Genomic DNA, 16,995 nt, shown 5'->3' with positions numbered 1-16,995 from the left:
TAGCTTGTCTCCATTTCCACCTGTAGGAGTTCATCGTGCACTGTTTGGTTTAATAAAGTACTCAGAAGGAAGCTGAAGAGGAAAAAGTAAAGGACTGAAAATTACTCATCCATTTTAGGCTTCAAATCATTTGGATGATAACTTTAAAAAGGAAAAAAAAAAAGTATGATATAGGAATGTCCTGACATTGCAGACTTAAAACACTACAAGTCATGTAATTAAATAAGATTTGTTATTGACGAGGATTGGTTTGCTAATTTAGCAGCTGTGTGTGACGATGTGGGTTCTACTCCATTCTCCCATCTTTCTTTAAGGAGCCTCTTGAACTCGACACCATCGGTAATGTAACCGGATGAGCTGGACGATGAGGACACCAACGATGCAAGGGGAAAGGTGCAAAAGTACTTTTATTACAAACGAAAAAAACAGATCCAAACAAAATCCCAAAATAAGTGAGTGCAGTTCTTCAAAATGTCAATAAATAAGTAATCCATTAAAAACAGTGAAAATGTGGAGGTTAAAATCCAATAAATAAATCCTTTAAAAAACAAAGTTAAAACAATGGCTGGAAGCAGTCCTTTAAAAACAAAACCCGGTGCCTTCTTTACAATACAATACAATTTATTTTTGTATAGCTCAAAATCACACAAGAAGTGCCACAATGGGCTTTAACAGGCCCTGCCTTTTAACAGCCCCCCAGCCTTGACTCTCTAAGAAGACAAGGAAAAACTCCCAAAAAGACCCTTGTAGGGAAAAAATGGAAGAAACCTTGGGAAAGGCAGTTCAAAAAGAGACCCCTTTCTAGGTAGGTTGGGCATGCAGTGGGTGTCAAAAAGAAGGGGCTCAATACAATAAAATACACAGAACAGAATGAATCCTCAATACAGTATAAAAATAAAAATATTACAAGTACGGAGCAGAATTTAACAGTAGATGACATCACATAATACGAGTTGGATTTGTTTCGAGTCCTGGAGACCTCAACCATCAAGTTCTCTCCCCCAGTTGGTTATTCCACAGCTGAGTCAGCAGTGGGCCAACCAATCAGATGAAAGGACCCCTCTACCCGATGATTCCTGAGATCCTCCATCAGGATTGACTTTACCTAAGGCAGGCAAAACAACTTGGCAGGTGGGCCACATTTGAGTTCTTTAGCTGGTGGCTCCCCTGCTTCTCCCATCCAGGTACTCTGCATCAGTGGAGTCGCCTTTCCCTGCAGCTCACTTCTCTCATTAGTCTGGAAGCCTTTCCGACCTCTGGCTTCATGCAGCTTTGTCAGACTGAGACTCAGGTTACCCAGCGACCAGAGCGTTCACGCTGGGGCTTCCACTTCCCAAGCCTTCAACTCCCGCTGCCTTATGCGGAAAATCCTCCTCAATCGTGGTCACTCCTGCTCCTCTGCAAAACTCAGCGGGAGTGACCCAATCCGCCTGCCCCGGGTGCCGGCCAAACATCCCACTAGGGCTCACTTCTCCCAGCTGCCTGTCCTTCTCACAGCAAGCCTGCTTAAACTTGCTCACTCACACTGACTCCTTCACTTCCTGCCTTCATCTCCCTCTTTTTTTCTCCCCCTCCGCACTCGTATTTCTCCTGTTTTTAATAGGGACATGGCAAAGATGTGGTGATTAGCAGCTCCCGACATTAATAACGGATACGGACGATTCCTCACCTGTACACTTAAGCTAGGAAACGCCCTCAACACATCGCGTCTGAGAACCGCTCTGTCCACACTACACTCTATAAGCGATTATTTATTTAAAACTGGCCTGTTGTTCTGAGCCGAAGACCCGCTATATCACACTGTGTTGGAACAAAACCCTGCAGCCACTGCGGTCCTCCATGACTGGCATTGATCACCCCTGCCTTAGATGATCAAACTGGTTTCAGTGAACTCTGGCCAAGCTGCTGTTCTGCCCCATCAGGTTTATTAAGGAAGCAAAATAAAATATTGTACCATTCAAATAGCTTAAATAATTTTGGAAGAACATTTTGCTACTCCTTCTTTGCTTTTGCTCAACTGAAGCAAAGAGATGCAGGAAGCAAAAATTGGGCCATGGTGCACTGGGTTGGGTGGGCCTAGTGACGGGGCACACTATCTGCTGATGAGCTTAGAGTCTGTCTTTTTTGCTTTATACTTAACAAAGAAGCTCCAGGCCACGTTTTGTGGCCTTGCATCTATGGAGCCTGTGACAGGGTGGTGGGAGAAACAGGGCTGTGCATCGAGCTACTGTAACCATTTGTAATACTTGCATTTTCCAGGGGCGCCTTCTTGTTGTTACTGATGCAGGCAGAAAGGTAAAGTGTTTTTTTTTTTTTTTTATTTATGTACGTATGTGTGTATTTAGTGCTACAGGTTGGTGCAGCATTTAGTGCTGCTGCCTCATGAATACAGCATCCTGGGTTCAAATCTCGACCCAATCATTCTCTATATGTTGTTTTCACATTCTCCTTATGCCTGCATGGGATTCTCTCCCATACCCCCAAAGTTGTGTGTGGTGAATACATGAGTGTGATGTGTACATAATTGAGTCCTGCAAAGGAATAGCACCCTGCATTGGTTGTTTCTTACCTGACATCCAATACTGCTGTGATAGACTGTGGTTCCCATAAGAGGAAAGGTTAGGAGCACACGCTAATACAGCACATTGCCGCATCCACCACATGACAAACCAACTCAGGATCCCAGATTCAGACTCAAGTGCAACCATGCAACTGGCGACACCTCAGCACCACACTAGTTCAGATGGAATGGAACCAGTGTGAGGTTTTTTTATGGTGGCTGGAGTGCCAATTCTGCCACCAACCCCCAGGTTGGTCTTCATGCCTACATGCAGGGCTGGGTTCAGATTAACGTCATACCGAGGGCGGGGCAATTGTAGGTTAAGGGCCTTGCTCAAGGGCCCAACAGAGTAGAGTCACTTTGGTGTTTTACAGGATTCAAATCGGCAACCTTCCGATTGCCGGCACAGATCCCTAGCCTTAGAGCCACCACTCTGCCCTATATACCATAACATTGGATTAAAAGGATTTGAGAAAGTAAGCTGTCTATTTCTCAATGTGTATGTTAGGTTAATTGACATCTAAATTGTTTCCATATTTGTTAGTGAGTTTGCACTGTGGTAGACTGATGACCATTTCAGGATTGGTTTCTAGTTTGAATCTGATGCTGGCAGTGTAGTCTCTAAGTTTGGCCTAAGTGGATCTGAAAATGGATATCTGATCATTAAGTGAATGAGCATGTGAGTTGAATAGATGACCACTGCAACTAAGTCTTCACAGTGATTTATAGTCAATAAAGTGTTATTTTAAAAAAATGGGCAGTTTGCAGACAACTCTTCGCCTTCAGTTAGACAGCTGCCTTAATATAAAATCCATAGCGTAATCTTTAGAAAGCTGAAATCCCCACATCCCTCCCTCCCACTGAACGCTCACCACACTATCTTTCCAAGGATAACCTTTAAAGCCACATGGAAAGGTCTCAGAGCAGAGAAGCATTAGATTAGAGGAGCAAATTGAAAATGATGTTACACATACAGTAGGAGCGGAGCTTCCATTTCGCTGCAGTGCAAACACCAGAAACTCGGAAGACACTTTTGATTGGAACCCATAGCTGGAGGATACTTACCCAGAAAGTGTTACTGACTTAAAAAGGGTATCCTTACTGTTTTAAGCAAGCTTTCTCCAATACAGAGCCCTCGCTTTTTCAAACAGTTGTTATTCCGCCACGTACCGTTACACACGGCCTATTGTCAGAATGCAGACGATGGTCATAAGAAGGCTGTCACTAACACAGATTTCAGGGTAGCTTTGAAGGGCCCACTTGGGGTAGTCATTATTATCTTCTCAACCCTCAGACTCCATTTATTATATGGCTTGAATATCACAGATTTCAGGGTAGCTTTGAAGGGCCCACTTGGGGTAGTCATTATTATCTTTTTCATCCCTCAGACTCCATTTATTATATGGCTTGAATATCTTCTGAGGACATCTTGCAAGCTTTCCCTGTGATCACATGGATTTGGTCCTTTGCACCAAAGACAGACCATTAGGTTAGCTGGGATATATATCCAGGGCAGAAGACTGATATCCCTTCCAGATGACCTCACATAAAACTGGGAATGGAATGACGTCCCCAGATTTTTCATTTAAGTTATTTACAGACATGCTTTGCTTAAAATGGCATGCACCCCCAATCTTCATGCATCCATACGGAAAATTATAAACTTAGTCACTTTTATCAGCACCTCGCCTTTTGACATCTCTCTATAGTCACAGAGGGCAAGTCCTCGATTAGGAGCAGCGGCCTGTGTTATAATCCCAACAATAAATTCTGTGGGCTCCATCTGAAACACAGAGAGCCAGAGGATTATTTAGAAAGAGAAATCCTTCCTTTTAATTAACGGTAGCTCCGACATTCATTAAATAAGGATTATCCCTGGTTCACTACTACTTTCAACATGGCCAAAATTTTTCATTTAAATTAGGTCTTTAACAAGTGATTTCAATAGACTATTTGAGTTATTGAAGCCCTCCAGTCAGGGACAGTCTGACCCTTTGGAGCACTAGGAGCATTTGGGGTTGAGGGTTTGGAGCATGCAATGATACAGTGTGATGCCGCACTCACCCTACAGCAAACCACCTCAAGGCTGGCCTGTTAATTGAAAAGTCACTATGTTTCTCGGATTCCAGGTAATCTCAGTGATCCTCTTTTAAACAACAAGCCTGCAGCTTGATACTGAGGCACTTGGGCCATCGCAAGAATGACGCCACCCACCTGTGTGTTCTTTGTGGTATATCATTTACTGCATCACCAGCACAGGCATTGTGATCCTTGAACTTGGGCTGAATTTGTCTTTGATGGCCCCTGTTGTCTGTTACTAATAGCTGCATAGTTTGTCCATTCCAGTAACTAACAATGTATCCTTGGATGCTTGCATGTAGTCCATGCTTCAGTGTGAGTTGCTACTATTGTAAACCCCTCCATCCACAAGATCAGACACCTGTAAACTAGAACACTTGGAGCATTAGCCTTTGTGAGCAAAACAGAAGTAAAGGGCCACTGCTCCTCAAAATACTCCACTTTAAACAGAAAGTAAGTTTCCAGGTTATATTTTATTACCAATTGTGAAGATCTGAATGTCTGCATTTCTGGTGTTTAAATTGCTTTGTTCCACATGGCAGTAGAAACTAAGTTGGGGGGAAGAAAAGCAGTATATCTCTTCTCCCCTGATTTACGTCTGGGTGCCTGGTGTTTCTACTGCTGCATTGAAATTACTGGCTATTTTAAATTAGTGGGAACTAATGGAATGGTGGGCAGGGGCTATCCAGAGTTTAGAGTGAAACATGAAGCAAATGAAAAACATTACTGACCTGTTGCCGGTAAAATTCTTTGACTTACTTATTGTTTTAAATTTTCTATGAAAATTCAAGGAAACTTGCGAAAAAGCAAAAGGAAAGTCAGACCAGCACCCAACGGGAAATGGGACCTGTGGCAGTGATGGACAAAGCAGCAGCTAAACTCAGCACCCTTCACAAAGATGAGGCCTTTTCCTCAAGCTCGCAGGATATCAACGGTTTCTGTAAGTTCTATGTTCTTCTCGTGTTCTTTTTCTTTTTTTTGATCCGTAACTTGAAACTAGGTGGGCTGTCCTAGGTGAAGCTGTGAATGTAAAGGATTATGAAAAGACTAGCTGTGCAGCCTATCTAAGTAATAATACACTGTAAAAAATGTCAGTAAATTAATACGGTAAATGGTGAAAGTAAAATACTTTTTCTGAAAAAAGGAAAGTTACCTTATGTTCTACTGAAACTTACCTGTATATCTTAAACATTATTTTTTACAGCCAACTTCTGTAAAATCAGTTATTTTCTAGCTTCAAAATATGCTTCATACCGTTTACTGATACATTTACGGTTCACTGAAAAAATCGATTTTAATTTTACGGTGTAAAATTGCAAAGGTAAACAACTGTAAAATGGAAAACGATAAATCACTCTTTCAGTAACAACGACGTTACGATATTTGCATATGGACACGCCCCCTTTGATCGTATTGTTCCTGGTGAACCGCATACCTTTGAACCGGAGGGAAAAAAACTTAAACAAAGTTAGCAGACTTATTTTTCCCTGCATGCTGTAGGTTTTTAGAGGTTACGGAAGCTGATTTACAGTGGCACACCTGTAGGACACCATACACCACAAAAGCAAACTTTACTTCTGCACCAGACAATGTGCCATAACTTCCTTAAACACTGAATTGTTTTCAATGTGTATAATTAAATGATAAATCTTTGCTATTGGTGGTTGTTACTTTACTGATGCAAACTGTGTACTGGCATTTGATCCTGGCAATACTTTGTAATGTTTTTTCTGAGTGGCATATTTATTACAGCGCATGGATTTCTGGTTACAGTTAAACATTCCCTTCTGTTAGAATGTGTTGTAAAGAAAAAACAGTTATTTACTACAAATTTATACTGTAGACATAAAAATATCGTCACCTTAGTTATTACGGTAAAATTCTGGCACCCCAGCTGCCAGTACTTTATCACAAAAATAACATTTTTATAGATGTACAAATATTGTCACTATTTTTTTTTTATGGTAAAATTCTGGCAACCCAGCTGCCAGTATTTTACTGTAAATTTAACATTATTTTTTTTACATTGTCGACATAGACCCCGGTGTTAACGTTTGCAGTGCACCATATATGTTTTATGCCATTTAGTATCGGATTCATAAAAGCTGTGTAAAAGTTTGTGATGCGCCATCTATTGGAATGACAAATGCACTGCATTTCATTACTAATAATGTTTGGGATGTGCCATCTATTAGAATGACATGGATAAAGCAACTAGGCGGACACACCGACTCTTATCCTTTTATTAAGGTGGATGAAGATTGGGAGGCCTGCAAGGGGGAGGAAGTGGGCAGCATCAGTGACGGGTTTATGGTTATTACCCTTTCCACTCCTTTTCCACTCATTTTATTCTTGTAAATAAACGTTCTCAATAGGTATAGTCTATTAGAATTTGTAGGTAAATTAAAATCTAATTAAGCATTCTAGTTATGTTGTATATTAGTCATGGGTATTCAGAAATCCAATTGACATACTGTGTGGAATAGTGGGTCCACACCTAAGCAGCAAGTGGTTGGTTTTTAAATAAATGAGTAATTAAACAGCTGGCTCGATCTCCATGGGTGTGTGTGCTTGTGGAACATTGATGGAGTGATTGAGACGGAGTGCACCTGCACGTGAAGGTGTGGTCTGTCTTGACTGCTCCATTGGCTTTCCGTGCTTCATGACCAAAGGTGCTGCATCCACAGAGGCATATAAGGGAGAGCCGGTGCAGGGGAGGAAAAGATGCAGTAAAGGAAAGGATAAAGGTTTGAGAGAGAACAAGAGCGGAGGTTAAAGGTTTGGACAGAGCCGGGGTGAAAGTGAGGAAGCAGGACGGAGCGTGTGGCTGGGGCTGAAGGTTGCTCCTGCTCCCTAGCTGTTCAGCAGGACTCCCCTGCAAGCCCGGTGGAATATCAGCAGGAGTTGAAGTAGTAGAGGCTCGGTGGCACCAATGTGGAATGCCATGGGATGGGCAGCAGGGACACGAGCAGGAACTGAGGGTTGCTGGATGACGTCTCTTTGTGCTGTGAGAGCTGAATAGGATAAACTGGAGAGATGTCAGTTTTAAATGGATACACCAGGGCTCCCGAATTCAAAAAGCACAGCTTCCTACAAGGAATTTTCACCTCATTTTTATGGATGTATTTATTTCAGTTTGTTTTTAACCTCCACTTGCATTGCATTTATATTTACTGAAGATTATTTATTGGAAGAACATTCTGACATATTACACTATTTATTTGAACACTGCCTGTTTTGACTTGATGGATTTTAATAGAAGCACTTTATTCACTTTATGCACCTTGCCCTTGTCTGGATGTATGTGACCTCACTTGATAGGTTCATCTTTGGTTACGTTATCAATGGGGTTGGGTTCAAGAGGCTCCCAAAAGTCAAGTGGGAGCATGGAACCAATCCACACATCACCTACTGTAAGAACGTTCTCTGTAAACGCTATAAATGTCAAGGACAATAAACTGAATTGGGGGTGGGGGATCGAGGGGTCTTCAAATCTCCATGAAGGAGATTCTTGCTACAAATATGACTTACACTGCAGTATTAGCAGTGCTGGATCAGGTGCCAGCTTCCCAACTCAAAATACAATGTATTTCCCATGTAATAAAGTGAACAGTGGCTCATTGGTTGTCATCAGTCTCAGCTAAAGAAATGCCAAATATTTTTGATTTACATAAGTGCGGGTGTGAGTGTGTATGAATGCGTTCTGTGTTTTACTTTTGTACCATCTAAGATTCACTTGTGTCTTGCATCTGTTGCTACTGAGATAGGCTATGGTTCCCTGCACACCCATCCACCCCTTACTAAACTGATGCAATTGAATCCAATTCAGGATTATGGCAACCCACACATCCTGTACTCATTAAAACATGCTAAGGAACTGAATGGTTGATTGTTTTTGTTATCTGTCAGAAATGTTTTTCTGAATTGTAATTAAACAAAAGCCCAGTAGATGAAGTTTAGCAATAAAGCACCTGTGAATTCAAGCGCCATCAGAAAACATTATATAAGCACTTCACTATTCATTAGACGCTCTGCTTATTAAACTTCACGCACTGATTGACCGTTTACAGTTAAGTACTAGTGCCACAGCACAACTACACTATCGATGTCGGCCTGCTGTAAGTAGTTCAGTTCCATTCCATTTGGCCCTGGATGTGCAGATCAACAAATGTAGAGTGTTGTTAAATTTGCACTCATCCAAATCAGTTAGTCAGACTTTAACATATCAGGACTAACAATCATCTTATCACAAGTCCTAAAATTAGATAAATATAATAAACAACAAAATAAAATGATCTGATCCAGTAGCTTGTAGAATCATGTTTAGCAGCAATAACTTGAAGAATATGTTTAATGAAATATGTCTTTCTCGGCCTTTAAATGCTTCCCTATACAACATTCAAAATCCCCAGCTCATATAGAGATTTCTTATATTGTCAGTAAGTTTCCCGTAGAAGCTGTGTGACTGTTGTCTGTATAAAGTTAACACTAGAATTACCAGAGCCTACGAAAAAACTCATAGATCCGTCCCACCTTAAATCGCTTCTTAAAACTGTTCTCACCTCTCCACCAGCATCTTTTGTCATCTAAATGTGCTGATAAACACAATCTGCAAGCAGCCAGCTATTCCATCCCCCCACCGACTTGCACGTGCACGAACTTCTCCCAGCTCATGCCTTGATTGATTATCTGGGAGTGAAGGGGAGTTTTAGAGTGGAAATAATAGATCGTTATTTGGAACACACTCATTTCATGTGTGTTCCGTTTCTACAGTAATCTGTGTAAACACATTGTTAAAACAGAAACTTTTTCATATTTTAGTAATAAATGTTACAAAATGTAGGCATAAACTATAAAATGTGTGAAAGTGCATTTGTTCTGTTATATTTGTACTTTTTGTGAAACTGTTTTTTTGATATTTTGACTTCAGGCTTCACACATTATAAACTTCATGTCTACATTTTGTCAATTATGACTAAAACATGAAACACATTTCTTTTTTAATGATGTGTGTACATAGATCTATGTAGACACGTAACACACATGAAATGCAAGTGTTCCAAATAACGATGTAGTATTTATAAAAGGTGTGATTTTGCTTGACTTCTCACTCTATACAATTCCAAGCAAGTGACACGCAGGTAAATAAACTTGAGCTGAGAAAACTGTGCGCCAGTGGGGGATGTGATAGTGGGCTGTTCGCTGTTTGCTGCTTAGCCACAAATTTAGAAGACAAAAGATGTGATGGAGAGGTGTGAAGCGTTTCAAGATGGGACTGATCTACGAGTTTTTTTGTAGCCTCTGGTAATTCTAGTGTTAATCATTCACTTTCATTTAGTCTCTAACACTTTTTCTTCCCAACTTAGTCCTTTGACACTCGGAACCAAATAGTGAATTGGCTCCAGTATAATTTTCTCTAATATCCCATTCTCATTTTGCATCAGGAAATGCCAATGCAAGAGTTATAGCCAAACAGGAAACATTCATCCTTTCCACTTGCCCATCATTCACATGGACCAGTGCATCACTTTCACTTGTTTTCTGTGGTCAGTTTGTTTTATGTGACATGATTGTTCTATCTGACTGTTGTGGTGAGTGCCCTCTTCTACGCAGTGTTGTGCTGGGGAAGCAGCATAAAGAAGAAGGATGCCTCACGCCTGGACAAACTGGTGAGGAAGGCAGGCTCTATTGTAGGCACGGATCTGGACAGTCTGACATCTGTGGCAGAGCGACGGGCGCTGAGCAGGCTCCTGTCAATCATGGAGAATCCACTGCATCCACTGAACAGTATCATCTCCAGACAGAGGAGCAGCTTCAGTGACAGACTGTTGTACCACTGTTCTGATTTATTAAAATCTGATCTGATTTATTAAAATTATATCCATTGTGGCACAATGGTAGCGTTGCTGCCTCACAGTAAGGAGACCAGGGTTTGTGTCCTGTGTCCTCCCTGAGTGGAGTTCACATGTTCTCCCTGTGTCTGTGTTTGTTTTGTCCGGGTGCTCCAGCTTCCTACCACTGTCCAAGCACATGCATGGTAGGTGAACTGGCAATACTAAATTGGTCTGGGTGTTCATGTTCAATCAGCGGTGGACTGGCGCCATGTCCAGGGTATGATCTTGCCTTGTGCCCTATGCTACTTGGGATAGGCCCCAGCACCCCTCACAACCCTGGTCTAAATTATGTGGGCTAGAAAATGACATAAGTCCTATTATAAAACCTAAGAGCAAGCTAATTATTTTGTTACATTTATATAATACTAGCCATGCCCCCACGTATTAATGACAGGACAGCGAAGAGGGCCCTGCCGAGCACTCTACTCCTGACGTCACACTTCCCCCTCCCTTCAGCCCGCAGCCTCTGTCTCGTTTAGCATGAATATATCTCTGCTGCAAGTGAACTGTGATTCTTAGCACAATGAGAGAAGTCGCAAAATCAACCAGAATGTTTAAGCAAATTACAGAACAAAACCTGATCTAAATTTGTTAAGTAGTTCTCTCATTCACTAGCTAAACGGAGGTAAGGTACACGCCCCGAGACTGGCACGTGAGTGAGGAGGGCCTCGTCCCCCTCCCCTCGGCCCACTGCATCTCTCTCGGATTCGCGCAAAAAAAACGGTACCACAAGCAAAGTATGATTCTTAGCATGATGAGAGAAGTCGCAAAATCAACCGGAATGTTCAAGCAAATTATAGAAAAAAACCCAATCTAAATCCATTAAATAGTTCTCTCGTTCGCTAGCTAAGCGGAGGTAAGGTACACTCGTACCCCTCCCCTTGGCCCACTGCATCTCTCTCGGATTCATGCAAATAAATCGGTATGGCAAGCGAACTATGATTCTTAGCATAATGAGAGAAGTCGCAAAATCAACCGGAATGTTCAAGCAAATTATAAAAAAAACTATCTAAATCCGTTAAGTAGTTCTCTCGTTCGCTAGCTAAGCGGAGGTAAGTTAAACCCCAAGACTGGCATTTGGGTGAGGAGGGCCCCGCCCCCTTCCCCTTGGCCTGCTGCGTCTCTCTCGGATTCGTGCAAATACAGTCAATCAGTACTGCAAGTGAACTATGATATATTGTTCTAGAAGAAAAACAATTTTAATCTGTCAAGTAGTTCTCTCGTGAAAAGCGGACAGACAGACAGACAGACTTTGGATTTTATATATATATAGAGATGCTTCACTTTAGAATGCAATTTCACATGGCCAATTAATATACACCATGATTGTGAAGAAATAAATATGGCTTTAAAAATATTAAGCTTATCCTTTAAAGTTTTTTTCAGGCATATTATGTTAGTTCTGTAGCCTCAGAATTCAGATAGCAGAAGGTTTATTTAGGGACATGAGACAAAGACAGTAGTGAGTGTGTGATTGAATGGTAGTTTTTGCTCTTCTGTTTCTCATGCATCCATGACATCCTTTACTCATTCTTTTGCTATGTACATGCTTTCAAACTCATCCTGCACAGAAAATATACTGTATGTAAACACTCTTTCCATTCACTTTTAAGGGTAACTTGAATACAACAGGAGTTAATTTAAGGCATGTTGTTGCTGTGTGTGTATATAAAATGCTCAGAGTCTACAAAAGAATTGTCCTTTAACAAAATTGAACAAGTGATATGAGTAAAAGCGTTTGTTGTTTTACAGTTAGTTGCTAGATATACTACTACCCCAAATTTGTGCTATTGAGTTGTGTACACACATAATACAAATGAAAGTAAATGCGGTCTCTTGCTAAGTCCTCGTTATTATAAACTCATCGCCCAGGCAAGTCCCAGCATCTTCAATCCACACTAATTAGCGCTCGTATTTTATTTGCGCTCGTGTCTCTTCTCGAACTGATGATCTGCCTGTGGTGGGGAGACAAGCTGGAGATGCAGCTGTTATGAAACAGGTGTGTGCATGTCTACATGCATTATTGATGTTCACAGAACAATGCTTTCCTTTTTTGTCGAAGTTGACCTACCACCTTAGGGGCAGGTGCTTTCAAAATTTTGCTGCCTGACAAGTCGTAGTGCAATCCTTATATCTTTCACTTTGGAATATGAACTGAAATGTGAATCATATGAGAGTGTGGGCAAGTAGAAAAGAGTTGTTTAGGAGACACAAGCCTGCGTTAACCAAACCAGGCCTTCATCTACTCCTGTGTGGGGACTGTAGAGGTTTAGCCCACATGATACGTGCAGTGTAAACTCTATTCCTAGAGACCCTGAGCCGGATTAATCAGGGTCAGTTATGGATGGATGGGGTATGTGATTGCTGAAGGGCAGTAGTGGATTTGCCTCAGTCTCTAAAACATTTCCTCGACTCTTTCCTTCCAGCTACCTCCTCTCCCCGCCCATTCTCTGTACAGAGTAAAACCCTCCAGAGCAAAACTCTACTGAATTCCTACTACTCAGGTACTGGTAGTGAGCTGCGCCTCACAAAAGTCTTGTGTTCGTGTTTTTGTCCTGTGGTGCTGCTCTCGTTGACCTTTTCAGTTTGTTCGATCTGTCTGTGTCGAGTGACATTTGAGTGCCCCGTGTTGTCCAGCCACATTTCAGGCAGTGCTAATCCTTGCTCTGTCTCTTTCTTTTCATGCTTTCTGGCTCCATTAATCCAACCTCAGTGTCTTCAGATCCTGTCCCGCCAGCTGCTTCGATAGGTGAGTGCCGAGACCTGCACCCAGCTGGACGCTCTGCCTAGCTGCATGGTTATATTCTTGACTACACATCCTCTCCATCTGACCTCACATCTCTCCTATATTCTCTGTCTGCTTGGTCTGTTTATGCACATCTGTCCACACCATCTGTATTTGTTTGTTGCATCTACTCCATCTGCCTGACCATTTCTTCTCTGTTTCTACACATTTGTCTATAGCCCTCTGCAATGCTGCCTGCACACTTTGTGAATGTAGCCTATTGTCAGCTCATCCTCTCATTCGCATGTGTTTCTGTGTGTCAGTCCTGTTTGCTTGTCAGTCTGCTCTGTCTATCGCATGTCAGTTTTCCATCTGTTTGCACATCTGTCTTGCTTCTTTAAACTTTCTTCCTTTATATCCACCCTGCCTATCTGAACTTCACCATCTGCTACTGTGTATCATTTTTATTCAAATCCAAATCTGTCTTCCATTTTTGCCTATCTGTCCCATTTAGTTTTCTGTCTGCACATCTGGCTTGATTGCACTGTTTGCCAACTGCCTTTGTTCCAGGGACTGCACCTCTGTCTACCTCTTCTGAATAATTTTCCTGTGTCATTACACATTTAGTTTTCTCTCTGCACATCTGTTCTGATTACATTTCACTGCAATTTGCACACCCGCATTTGTTTCCATGTACAGTTTTTGTCATTGGGCATATAGCTTTCTGTCTGCACATCTCATCTCCCCGCACAGTTTGCACATCTGCTTGTCTGTTATCCATCTGTCTGCACATCTGGGTCTTGTCTTTATACATCTAGTCCTTTTTCCTGTATGTCGATTCTCATGGTCTCAACACAAATTTTAGCTTCTGTGCATCACTTTCACCCATCTTCAAATTTGTCCCATGTTTTTGACAGTCCCGAGATCTACTTTTCCTTTCTGGAAAACTTCACGATTGTGTGTTTAATTCTGTGCCTTATGCACATCTGTCTGTGCCACTGAATAAGCAGCACACACCTGTCCTGTCTGTCTACACAACTGCATTTGTTTCTGTGTTTGAGATAAGTTGTCTGCTCCTTCTGCACTATCGTCAAGTGTCATTGAGTAATCTTTACATATCTGTGCGTGTTGTCTGGTCAGCCTGTACAGTTGCATTTGTTCCTGTTCATTAGTCCTGTCAGTCTGCACATGTGTGTGTGTGTGTCCAGTGCCTCTGAACATATGGCCTCTGATCTGCTCACCTCCCCGCTCCTTACACAGTTTGTCCATCTGTTTTGCTCCTATGTCTGCATGCAATTCCATCCAGTGCCTTCCAACATCTAGCCCTCCTTCCTGCAGATTTGTTCTCATTGTTTGCACATCGGCATCTGTTTCACCCTCCTGCAAATTGCTCTTTTATTTTTCCACAGTGATGTTGATTTTTTGACGTGCCTGTCACCTTTGTCTGCCCACCTGCATTTGTGTTTTTTTGCAAGGGTTTTCAAGGCAGGGGGAAGCTGATCAGTAAAAATTTGAAAAGACCCAATGAACGGTGATTTGCACAATTATTTTAGGGCCCGTGCATCTCTTTTCATCTACCTTTACATTGTTCTGCTAATTCTACAGTAAATCTGTCCTGTCTCTTTCAACACGTTTTACACATTGACAAGTTTCCAGTGTGTTGGAACAGAAGTCTTCAGTGGCCATACCACCTGCATTTCAGAACTGGTCATCCACCTTAAGCAAAGCATGCATACTTGGATGGGAGACCATCTAGAAAAAGCTTGGATTGCTGATGGAAGAGGTGTTGGTGAAGGCCAGCAGGGGGCGCTTACCCCCGTGGTGTGTGTGTGTGTGGATCCCAGTACAGTGATGGGGATGCTGTGCTGTAAAAATGGCACCATCCTTTAGATGAGATAAAAACCGAGGTCATGACTCTCTGTGGTCACGTAAGATCCCCAGGCCCTTATCAATAAAGAGTAGTGTTCATGTCGATGTCCTGGCTAACTTGCCCATCACAGTCTTGTTCATTCTAGCCCCCTAATCATACCCACTCTCTTATGGGCTATCTCTCTCACCCCTTCACCACCTAATAGCTAATGTGTGGGGAGCATACTGGTGAATAATGGTTGCTGTTGTATCATCCAGGTGGGCCTTACACATTGGTGGTGGTTGAGGTGGTTCTATGCAATGCACTTTGATTAGCGCAAAAGCTTTATATAAATGTAATTAATTATTGTCATTATTATTATTTTCTTGTCTTCACATGTAGTCTGTCTGTTCTGTGCTGTAGTTTTGAATCTCACTTGCTGCTTAAACATATCCTCTGCAGCTCTCGGTTTTGTTTTTGGTCCTATTTCTCAGAGTTTTGGACCAGCATGCCCTTGTGTTGGCATTTCTCATGCCTTGTTTGCTTCTTTGTCCTGTTTTCTTTCTATTGGACCTTCTTTCAATGCTCTTGGATTTTAAAAAAGTAATTTATTTCACCGGTGGCACAGTGGGTAGCGCTGCTGCCTCGCAGTTAGAAGACCCGGGTTTGCTTCCCGGGTCCTCCTTGCGTGGAGTTTGTATGTTCTCCCCGTTGTCTGCGTGGGTTTCCTCAGGGTGCTCCGGTTTCCTCCCACAGTCCAAAGACATGCAGGTTAGGTGGACTGGCAATTCTAAATTGTCCCGTGTGTGTGTGTGTGTGTGCCCTGTGGTGGGCTGGTGTGCTGCCCGGGGTTTGTTTCCTGCCTTTCACCCTGTGTTGGCTGGGATTGGCTCCAGCAGACCCCCGTGACCTTATAGTTAGAATATAGTGTGTTGGATAACAGATGGATGGATGGTATTTATTTCACCAAATTTACAATATTTTCAGACTTTTACTTGAAAGTCATGTATTCTTGCCTTAAAATATGGAATCCGGTATCAAACTACTTACATCATCTCTCCTTGCCTTGTTTAGTAGTGGACACAACTCTATAAGACCGCACCAAGAAGTGCTGGGACGGTGGCCTACTAAGTAGTTAGTACTTTCGTACTAACGAAATGTGAGGCAGCATACCAAACCAATGGTGTACTGCAGTATAGATTTCACAGAATCAAAGAGAGCTGTTTGAAGAATTTTTAGCAAAAGACGTTGAAAAGTTAGCCGTCTTGGCGAATTACATTTCGTGTTTTGTGCTATATTTGTTTTTTGTTTTTTTTCCAACAGAGAAATATCAGGAATTTTAATTTAGCATGCATATTAAATTACTTTAATTTTAGGATGTCGGCCAATAACAGAAAAAAAAAAAAAAGCGAATGCAAATTGCAAATGTGTTTTCATCTCAAGGTGGTAGAAAAGGCTGCTTCTCAAACAGATAGCAGAGTAAACACACTGTGCATACTGATCTTTGAAAAAGGAGGGAGGCAAGTAGCTGGTCCTCTACAGGCAGCTCCTTCGCTCAGTTTTATGAACAATTTCCACACTCTAGTAAAGCCACACTGCTGGCTCTGCATCTTCTATCAGAATTTCTCCTGAAGTGCCAGCATGATGGCGTTTTTCTTTCACCCCCCCTCTTTCAATCTATTCCTTTTTGACATGCCATACAGTAGTTTATCCTGCCACACAGTGAAGGTTTGGTTGTTGTAATCAGATTTATAAGATAACTTAGTACTCTGTTTTAGAAGGTTAATTAAACAAAAGTCGAATTTCATCATTGTGAGATATGTGCAGTCAAAAATATGAGTTAAAGTTATATCATCTGTACTGTTAGAAATGAGGAGGCTATTAAGCC

General features: G+C 41.8%; 1 protein-coding gene across 11 annotated transcripts in view; it reads left to right on the top strand.

Annotated features, from left to right (window-relative positions):
- Positions 1 to 16,995, top strand: part of ptprt (protein tyrosine phosphatase receptor type T) — a 612,567-nt gene that overhangs the window by 487,043 nt on the left and 108,529 nt on the right. For 5 of the 11 annotated variants that reach the window (XM_039734409.1, XM_039734415.1, XM_039734413.1 and 2 more), the window contains 3 exons: positions 5,431 to 5,579; positions 12,960 to 13,037; positions 13,247 to 13,282. In XM_039734409.1, the coding sequence (XP_039590343.1) occupies positions 5,431 to 5,579; positions 12,960 to 13,037; positions 13,247 to 13,282 (263 nt within the window). Of the gene's footprint in view, positions 1 to 2,259; positions 2,296 to 5,430; positions 5,580 to 12,959; positions 13,038 to 13,246; positions 13,283 to 16,995 lie in introns of all 11 variants that reach the window. The other 6 variants (XM_039734407.1, XM_039734412.1, XM_039734418.1 and 3 more) reach the window with 4 other exon arrangements.

The sequence above is a fragment of the Polypterus senegalus genome, chromosome 14 (assembly GCF_016835505.1).
Source record: "Polypterus senegalus isolate Bchr_013 chromosome 14, ASM1683550v1, whole genome shotgun sequence".
NCBI classification, from domain to species: domain Eukaryota; kingdom Metazoa; phylum Chordata; class Cladistia; order Polypteriformes; family Polypteridae; genus Polypterus; species Polypterus senegalus.
Note: the sequence above shows the minus strand (reverse complement) of the source record. Positions and strands in the feature narration are given on the sequence as shown.